The 10,653-nt window shown below is 34.8% G+C and overlaps 1 protein-coding gene across 2 annotated transcripts; it reads right to left on the reverse strand.

The window, feature by feature from the left end:
• Positions 1-913: 913 nt before the first annotated feature.
• Positions 914-10,211, reverse strand: LOC105648761 (Histidine kinase-, DNA gyrase B-, and HSP90-like ATPase family protein). 2 transcript variants are annotated; one of them, XM_089715376.1, is made up of 20 exons: positions 9,536-10,211; positions 8,680-8,754; positions 8,538-8,572; positions 8,373-8,451; positions 7,846-7,938; positions 7,674-7,758; positions 6,946-7,021; positions 6,137-6,265; positions 5,445-5,543; positions 5,236-5,337; positions 4,351-4,512; positions 4,167-4,262; positions 3,935-3,986; positions 3,740-3,851; positions 3,571-3,644; positions 3,031-3,302; positions 2,279-2,373; positions 2,115-2,196; positions 1,543-1,665; positions 914-1,461 (listed from the first exon to the last, which is right to left on the reverse strand). In XM_089715376.1, the coding sequence occupies exons 1-20, from the start codon at positions 9,963-9,965 to the stop codon at positions 1,375-1,377; spliced, it is 2,358 nt and encodes a 785-aa protein (XP_089571502.1). In that variant the 5' UTR covers positions 9,966-10,211; the 3' UTR covers positions 914-1,374. The 2 variants fall into 2 exon arrangements, with proteins under 2 accessions (XP_089571502.1, XP_089571501.1); XM_089715375.1 differs by having other exon boundaries at positions 3,031-3,404; positions 9,536-10,210.
• Positions 10,212-10,653: the final 442 nt, after the last annotated feature.

The raw sequence follows: 10,653 nt of genomic DNA on the forward strand, positions 1-10,653 counted from the left end.
ATGATAAAATGTTCCTAGCAAATATTTATTTCATTCAAAAGGATCAAACCTTCAACCTCACTTAAGAGAAAAGAGTATCAAATCAATTATCCAAACACTCGTTGATATAAAAATATAATTTTCGAATTAGCTACGACTAAAGCTATTTTATGATATTCTAAATTTCATTAAGATGATACCGGCAATCATATTATTTTCCATATTTTCACATTTATATATAACATAAAAAATTGATTTATTAAAATAATAATTTTTGTAAAATTAAAACAATATATATATATATATATATATATATATATATATATATATATATATAATTTTATAAATTGAAAGGAAAACAAAAACTAAAGGTGCCACGAGATCTTTGCGCGGATTATATAAGATTGATAACTTTTGGCGCTCCTTTTCTTCTATTTTTTAACTTAACATGATGAAACTTTTAATTAAAAAAAAGTAGAGATTTTTTTAATTAAATGTAAAATCGAAGCTTGCTTAAATATAAGGGTCGATATTACATTTTTTTTTTTTATCATAAATATTATAACTCTTGGAAGTGCGTATAGGCACCATACATCTTCATCTATATAGAGTTGTAAACCGTAATTGCCTAAATGGGTTACTCACTTTATCCCTACCAATTTACTTGGGCTTAACTAGAAAAATAACAAACTTGTGAACGCAAGCTCTTTACCGTCTTCTCTTAACTTTATTCCCCATGATAAAGTTAGAAAGAAAGTAAATTTGATCAGGTAATGAAAATGAAAGTAAATTAATCCCAAAAAAAAGGTCAAATAGACCTTTTTAATGGTCTTCAATCGTCATTTACAGCATAATGCTTTTAATGGAATTTCAAAAAACAAAGTAACCAAATCGCTTTCGAAGACGCCCAGTCAGTCACTTTTCTGATAGGATATCCAAGGCAAATGCATCATGCATTAGAATTATGAAACTAATCAATCTAATATGCAGTATCATATACAAAATTGTGGTGATGATGCCACACTGCAATTCAAGAGCCGCCAACAGATAAATTTACATATTAGGAGTGTAGTTAATATATATATTCCTCCCACCCATTAGCCGGCTAACAATTAGATCTAAACATTAGAGATGCCACTAAGACAAAATTTGGCAGCTCTACAGGTGAATGCAATTCAATATTTGACCCGGCAGAAACTATTTGGCACCAACTTACAGGGAGAGAAAGCAGGAACCCAGAGCTAGAGAACAAACAAATGAACAATTCTAAGACTCTCAGAAATGTTCAGCACCAAAAGATATATTCCGTCAGGAGCGTAAAAAAGGGAGGAAAACAAATTCTGTACAGCTCTCCAGGACAAATGAAGTGTAAGTCATGTGAATTTTATTATGCACTCATCGGACAGCTCTGTTGCTTGGAGATTTCATCTTTTCCAACAGCCTTACCTTGTCAAGCAACTCTTGGATGGTATTAGATGCATCCTGCAAGAAAAAGAAACTCATGATAAGCAGTATCCAGGTTAAAAAAGTTAGAAATCGAAAATTCGGAAAGAGGACAAGTACCTTCAACTTTTTCCGCAAAATTTCCTCTTCCTTGTCGCAACGGTCCCTCTCCTCTGAAAAAATATCTATAAGACTTTCTTGTTCCTTGTTCAACTCCTCAATTTTTTGCTGCGCTTCCTGCAACTGTAACAGAGAAAACAGAGATTTCAGCGGTTAAAATCATTTGAAAGAGCAAGAAAAAAAAAAAAAAAAGCAAACAGCTGAAGAACTACCAACTTGCTTTGCTTATTTTTCTTTGCTTTCTTGTATTTTTTCTTCAACTGAAATGAACTTATATAACTTTTCCTAATCAATACTATGTATCCGTCTTGCATACCTTTGTCCCATTGACAGAAATATCCCACCATTACTACAAAAACTCCATTTCATTATTTAATTTTGGGATGGGGATTCGGGATGAGATGAAATCCAAAGTTACAGTCAAATATGTCAATTGCTGCTAAAATTAAGGAGTCACATTTCACATAGCACAAATAACACATGCACAGACAGATGCATTGATCACTTGGATTCTGGTTTCCCCAGATCATCCTCCAGCACAGTAATTAATATAAGATGATAAATTCACAAACCTTTGTCTCAATTGATTTACACTTCTCACACTGCAAACCATGAATCTGCTCACTTTGAAACCTTTGTTCCCTTTTCTCTAATCTAAAGAACGGACAAGAACGAAGTTAAAAGGTGAAAAATGAAGCACAACACTAGAATTAAAGAAGCAAATTTAAGTAACAACCTTTCCTTCAGCTTACGATTTTCTTGCTTCAACTGATCAATGGTACAGATATCAGATTCTGAAAGGGCATGCTTACTGTGATCCACAGTACCATTCTGTAAATCAAACTATAACTATTAACATCATAAAAAGACCAACTGTAACAATGTTACATAAATGAATGGTGACACACACCGACACAAGGATGACAAAACAATCTTATTGATTTTTTATCAACAGGTGATCAATCCATATGATTCAGTCCATTGAAGATAGTTTCATCCAAATCTCAACAAATGATAAATTTCATCCAATATTTAACATTAACACATTAAAGATTTAAATAAACTTTTAACTAGAATTACATCAAATCTAACTCTTAAAAGGGGGTAGCATGCTAAAGCCTTTGCATTATAAAGAAAAAATAAATACTGATACTTCAAACCCTGTTCAGCTGCTTATGTTGTTTAACAACTAGCAAGTGTGAAATCGACATAAATCATCTTGCCTATCGTACTGGCCGTGGAAATTGTCATTTGAGGTTTGATTCTGGGAGAATACCACTCAGGTAATCCTAAAGTCGAGGCTCCAAAGTGGCTATATTGATACATGTTTCTCACCATGAAACTTAGCAATAATGTAATCTGCCAATAATACTACACATCTTTTCAAGCTTAAAGGATCCATATTAATAGATGGGGCAAGTAAAATAGCATAATTTTCTAACCCAAAAAAAAAACAGAATATAGAGATTATATTTCGGGATATGGAACCTTAGACTTGGACTGTGTGACAGCTTGCTGAGTGGTATCTTTCAAGCATGAAGATGACCCAGTTGTATAGATCCCATCCTTCCTTGTCGGAAGGTGAATATTCACATCATCATCAGAAACATCTTCTAAGGAAGGTGATGATGGTACAGAAGACCTTGCTTTTCTTCCAGATTTGGACGGCGTCTTTCGTGTGTCTGTTCCTTTACTAGAGACATGACCGTTCCTGTCCCCATTTCTTGCAAATGTCTCCAATCTCTTGCCTCCTTTCTGAGCTACATGAGAAAAGAATTTGTCTGAATGCGAGGATCCCTTCCCACTCAAGGTAGTATACTTAGAATGAGAATGTATGTCTGGACCATTATCAGGAGAAGTTTCTACAGAACAAAGACAATTTTATGCAAGATTACTAGCAACTTTCCATCAAGCATTCATAACCACCAACCAACTGTAACACAACAATGCAATTGGTACCAAGCAACTGTAACACAACAATGCAATTGGTACCAAGCAATTAAAAGCAGTGAAGGTCCCACAACATACCTCCACCTGCACTCTCATTTATGAGTTTCTTATTTCGCCGAGGAGCATAGCCAATTTTGTGACATAAAGTGGACCTAAAGCAATGCAGTATAATTAGTCATGGATAAAAATCAGAAAGAATTTAATACATTCCAAAAGAGCAATGATAATAGTTAAACAAGAAACAAACCAATAAGTCTTCTGCATTTGTACAAGTCGAGCCTCAAGTCTTGCAAGAACTGTTGTACGTTCAAATCCTTGTTTATCATGAGCTGGTTCAACAAAATTAGCTTCTAGTACACCTGTCAAGAAACGATTAAAAGGCCCTCACATACTTAACCGAAAGTAGTGTAGATACCAAGGAAACCTCAAATATATAGCATACCTATAACTCCTCGGCCATCACTTCCAGTTGCATTCCAAAGCCTCCAAAAAGGCTGAAAAAAAGCAGTGCTTAGTCCAAGAACAATAGTACACAATTTAATCGTTATCAACAGCAGCAATAATGAGCAACTTGAAGATACAGATAAATTGGACCTTATTGTTGATGATATTTCAGGAATAAGTTATGCTGCAACTCTATGGAGGCATTAGCCATATTTTAAAACAGAACAAACCTTGATTAGTCGATTTTTATGATAAACATTGAAGCCTTGAACATCAACATGATATTTTGCATCCTTCACAAAGCCAATAGTTACAATAGCCGCCATCTGTTTTCAACAATTGCAAGCAAAAAGCATTGAAATTAAGAAAAGCAAAGAAATAATATCTTAGAAAAGAATGAACACATATTATTACATTTGAGTCTTTTGGGACCCCTTCAGCACCATGTTGTGGCCGATAAGTTATCTCCTGAGACAGCATCATATCGTTCACTATATTGTGGTGATCAACATCTTTTCCACGAAGAATGATTCGAAAGCCAGGAGGAAGTCTCAAGTAGAGAATTGAGGCATAACTCTGGAGGATGACATGGAGCACCACAATTACCAATAAGTCATAGAAAAGATTGAATCCAACATCACTAAGGAAGGCACCTAATAATGCATAAGAGCTCCTTCGTTTGAAGAATTCCAAGTGTAACGTATCGCCCATTTGGATTTACTTGAGTACAAGTTACACAAGTCATAGGCAATGGCCCCAATAAAAATTGGAAACTCAATTCAAAATCAGTGGAAGGATCTTAGATTGAATAGTACTGTTTTCATTCTTATTAGTAATATAGGTAATTTAGACATCAAAATTCACTGTATCAGTATTTCATGCATTCAGCCTCAGAATTTTCTTCTCAGGAAATAGTTCAAAATTTCACCTCTTACAAACCACAGCTCCACCTGAATAATGTAAAAGATGAATATATAGAGAACAAAACATCAGTCCTTGGGGGGTTTATCTTAAACCCTACTTCCGATAGAACATAATAATTTGAGGTCAATCCAAAGAATTACAACTGAAAGCACAATGCAGAAGAGCCAATACCACTTATGTTGGTTTTCCTATTACATTAACACCCCAGATGAAACTAGGAAAATTATGCTAAAATAAAATAATGACTGAAGGACACCAATATGATAAGACGGCAACAAAAAATAGAACAGGAAAAAATTCTTCAATTTGTTCATTTGAATAATACAAAATAGTCATGCTAAAAAAAATTGAAAATCGTGTAAAGAGATTAGCTACCCTTAATGAATGTCTATAAGTGAGGAAGTGCCTCGAGTTTGGAAACTCCCTTGCCATTTGTATATTCTTCTCATCTCGATTGACACCTCTAAGCTGAATATCCTGCCAGATGTAACCACATAAAATTACCCTCACAAAAAATCCTATTTGAAATCACTGGTCACAAAAGAGAAAAATATAAACAAGGATGACAGATATTGATAGCATACAAGAGGATCAGTGTCAAAATCAAGCTCCAGTAATCCTTCATCATCCTCCCATAGATTGTATATTATTATTTGAGTCCCGTGATCTGACATGAGATTAAACTAACAGTACAGAACCATATGTTAATATTTAAAGAAAAATATGATCACACAATCGGTAATAACAAAGATGCTCCACAGGAAATGGTCAGAAACAAGAAAACTAAAAACACATTAATTGTTGGTTGTTCAGCTATAATTCTCAAAAAACATTGCGATAAAAAGGGAAAAATTCGACATATAGCAAATCTGTAGTGTGTACATGTCTGCGGACACAATAGTGTGTGTGCACCCATGAGTGAAATACTAGTACATATAAGCAAATTCAAGTGCTTATGTCCCATCTAGTGCTAGGGGCCTCTATAGCTAAGAATCCCATACCTCAACAGTTCAGAAGAAACACGACATAATACATAGACCAGTCCCCTTTCGAAAAAATTAAGAGCATAGATGCAACAACTAGGCCACCTGCCAAACTTCAATTTGTTGGACTTACAATGCTCCTCACCCATATTATTATTTCTCTTTCTAATTGAAGTATATTATCTTACTTTACCCACAGAAATTATGTATCTAACACAATATACACTAATGCTAAGAAAAAATGAGCATGTTATCTCAGTATCTTTATTTACACTTTGAAAATAGAAAATCACCTGACGAAGAAGGTCTGCCTCGCTGGAAAAAGGGGACCATTGAACTATTGTTTCTGCATTTATATTCCAATCAGAACTAGAGAATCGCATCATCTTGTTCCATTGTCTACCTTTTTTTTCGTAGTCAAGCTTTACAGACACATTCACAAAACAGCAAATACTGTAAGTGCATAAAGCCTATACGAGAACAATAGGAATTTAACAGCAGGAAAAGACATGATTCACAATCCAGATGCATGAAACAGAAATCTATTCGCAAACAGGTGGAAGCTTGTGGACCAAGGCCTAGCTTAGGTGCATCATATAATCCATACGGCATTGTGCAGTCAAGAACAATAAAAGAAAAATGAGAGGCTTCAAACTAAGCATGAGGATTTCCAAATGCCAAGTTAAGATTTTCTTTATAATGATTGTAATTGTGGTTATCAGGTTTAAAATACAACCATATACTCAAAGTGGTTACACTGTAAAACTATCAATATATTTAAATTTTGATACTTACTTATTATTTTCAACAACATAATGCTTCTTTCATAAAAAAGGTGTAGAAAAAAAATATCAAAATGCTAAATGTAAAATAGGAAATCAGAAAATAAGACAACCAAACATATTTCCCTTTTTCAGTTTGCAATTAGAATTATAGAAAGTAGGAAAATTGAGAAGCGGAAGAAAACTAGAAAAATGGAAAAGCAATGTGTTCTCCACATTCAGGGTTGATTCTATGTACCTCCCACATTTTTTTCAAAAGATATAATATGGAGAAGATAATGGATAAAGTATTCTAATACATAACAACTTAAAGTTTTTACCATAGGCACCACAATATCTTCTTTGCCTGTACTCCTCAAGAAAGTGTATGATAGCAACCCAATGCTCTGCGTAGGACTAAAAGCAAATAATCTAATTACTTCCCACGGAACTAAAAACTAAAATCAGAAATGAAGCACAATAACATCCTTACTTTAATCAAAAAAGAGAGAATAAACAGAATGCACAAGGCAAAGCTAATGAATTTGCAAGTGATTAATGACTGATAATATCGACTAGCAAATCAATGTGAGAAAAGTAAAAACAGCCACAGTCAAAACCTATTTTTGACAAAATAACCTATACAGGCTATACTAGCAAGTGAAATAACTGGATAAAACAATACAGCCATGAACTCCATATTCTTCTCTGAAAGTGTAAATCACTATTATTTTTAACAAAACCCTAGGCAAAAGAAGCAATTCATATGATTTGCTAATTGCTATCAACTGGAACAAAGAATGTTCTTAATTATATTAGTTGAAAGTCACCTTCCATTTTTTTTTTTTTTTTTTTTTGGGTGCGGGTGGGGGGGAGGAAGCTGCAGTGACAACCCTCTTTCATTCACAAAAACTGTCAGCAGTTAGCAAGTTATAGAAATAGAAAGATTGGTTGACAGACATTACCAACCAATCCCTCAATCTGGCCACATTGCTGAAAAAGTGGACAAGTAATATTTCTTATCCAATTCTTAAAAAAGTAAGTCTAAAAAGTAAAAACAATTGCAAACCTTTTTCCATCTTTTCCACAACAGCGTGAGAATACGATGACATCTGCTCCAAGCCTCATGGTGCTAGTCTTAAATCCATTTCCATCTGATTAAAAGAGTGCAAATACAAAATGAATCCCACAACCAAGAAAGATGATCATGACAATACTAATAAAAAATAACATTGGTTTACACTGTCCAATGGTGTTCGCCACTTTGCTTTTCGCGGAATACCCCAAAGACATGCATTGTCGCATTTTATCCGGATCCATTCCACCACCATTATCTGCAATGGAGTTAAAACGTGAGAATACATATATAATATCTTAGCATTATCAGAAGGGACAAAAAATAGAATGGAAAAAGCTCAAAAGATAAAAATATTGGCATTTAGGAATTATACAAAATCTAAAAGCAGTAACATTTAAAAAAGAGAAGAAATATTGAAACAAGAGATGCATATTTTGTTTAGGATTTAAAATAGGTTCAAGGAAAAACATTCTCACCCACCCTATCCCGAAAAAAAGAAAAAAGAGGGAAGGTCAACCTAGCAAAATGAAAAATTTTCCAAGAAATTGCATCAGAGCTTATACCACGGACAACTTCAGCAATATCAACAGTGATCTATGCATCCAACAACTTAAAAATGATGATACTGTCAAAGTTAAGCATACATCTCTAAAGAACATACTCCTAAGCACCAGACAAAGTCCTAACTACCTTCAACCAAAAGCATTCTGCTTCCATCCTTCCTATTTTCAACCATATCAATGTTAACATATGTTGCTCCATTGCAAACCTGGGACCAACAGAGAAATATCATCAATCAATGAAGAAAGAAATCTCATGTGCCGCACTGCCTAAAAAGCATTCAGTAAGAAGTACCTCATCCAATGAGTTGTCTAAAAGTTCTGCAAATGCTGCAAAAGAAAAGGCAATACGGTAACTCGAAACTCACACTGAACAAAGACAATTATTCAGCATGACCTCACCTCATTGAAATTTTAAATGGATTATACAAGTTTACCTCCAAGAGCCCATTTATGACTGGTTGCATTAGAATGTAAGAACTTAGGATGAACCCTGACATGATCCATCCCACCTACAAATTATTAAAAAACACATTGTCATTCAACTCATAGAATTAGATATGAAATGTCATATGCAAAAAAAAAAAAAAAAAAAAAAAAAAAAAATGCCATACTTTATCTAAAGATGCTCAAAAGTACAAACACACTCAGTGAGGACCCATAAATAATTCAATACATGCATATGAAATTCAAGCTCAACTAATTACCAACTAATAAATTAAAAGCAAAACTACGCCTTCTCCATTGCGTATAATTCTGTTGTCATATAATGAAAAATTCATACTGGTAACAGTACCGTTCATTGAACAAGGGATGCACCAAATTGTAAGTGTTAGCAGAAAAGGAAAACATTCAATATTTTTTACTAGATAAAGAAAAATAGACTGGCAAGAGAGGTAGGACTAAATCCCAAGTATATCTACACAAAATACAATCCACGACATGCAATGGCCCTGCATACATGCCATAAAATAAAGAGGTCGAATTCCAGCCGGAATCCCATCACTTTAAGATAGAAGAAATAAAACATGGAATCCAGTTTTCCAACACATGTTAACGGTGTCTAATTATTTTCTTACTCGTTGCTATTAGCATCATACCCGAATTAATGCTGCATTAACAGCCTACTTAAAGAAGGGAAAATCAAATCCTTCTCTTCTCGCAAATTTCGTCTTTGTAATCAGGGAAAAAGGGAAGTTACTCCTTAAATTCTCCAATTATACGATTAAACGACCTTCATTAGGGGAAAAGGAAAGGACAGTATAATTATAACATACAAAGATAAAAAGTTACCAGAAGATAAATCCCAATCACCACAAGGAGCACCCTCGTAATCTCCAGCTTTCCAAAATTGTTTACAACTCCGACGAATTAAGCCTGCATTCACATTCTCTGTCGATTGTGATTCCGCCACAGCAGCCGATGCCGGGGGCGCAGGAAGAAGCGGAGCCAGAAAACCCACCGGCAAAACCACTCCCAACTCATCGAGTTTCCTCTTCTTCTTGGAAACTCCATTGGCCGTCGAAGAAACCCTAGCTCCCGTGTAAACAAATGCGTCGCCATTTTCCCCGTTATCCGAGTCGGAGTCGCTGCTGCTGCTACTGCTACTGCTACTGCTGAGTTCGATGAACACTGAAGGGCCTACAGAAACGCTGTCGTTGCCTCGATTATGTTGAGGCGTACCCAAGGTCTCAAGGATCTCTTGCTTTATGCGAACGTCCATGGATTCTTCTATTTTATTTTTTTCTATGAAGAGGAATAGTTAGACAAACATTCAATTGCTGCTAGGTGAAATGTTCTTCAAAATATAAAATGTTTTCTCTGGTAGTGTATGGCATGCACGGGGAACAAACGTCCGCCGTTGGATTGCCGTTCTTCTCTTGGGCTCCGTGCAAGACTATATCACCAATGAAGTCGGTTTGGCGCCTCAAAATTCTGAAAGGCATGGAGCCGAAGATTAAGCGGCGCAACTGGAGAACTTAATACAGACATTGCTTGGCAGTTACAAAACTTAAATTACAGTCCAATTGCATCTCAATTACACAAACTTGGACCCACCATAGCATAGGTGGAAAGCATTCAGAAATTAAAATAACCACTGATGTTGGATTGGCTGTCTGTTCGGCTGTACCGCGGTCCACGCCATTTTATCATACCGTCCCCACTGTCCATTTCATTTCCATTTGAAATTTGAATAGAAAAGGCTAAATAAACCGAAAGTTGTAGCCAATTAAATGTTGATTGTATATAAATTCATCAATATATTTCTTTTTCTAAAAAAAAAATAGAGAGAATTTCGTTAATATGTTTCTAAATTATGAGAAAAGTTAAAGAAATATTAACAATATTTCTGAATTATTTTATGTGGAAGGTTGAATCCGAATTATTTTATGGTTATAAATCATTAGCAC

Source organism: Jatropha curcas, chromosome 10 (genome assembly GCF_041381405.1).
Source record: "Jatropha curcas cultivar XTBG-Jc1 chromosome 10, XTBG_Jcur_1.0, whole genome shotgun sequence".
NCBI classification, from domain to species: Eukaryota; Viridiplantae; Streptophyta; class Magnoliopsida; order Malpighiales; family Euphorbiaceae; genus Jatropha; species Jatropha curcas.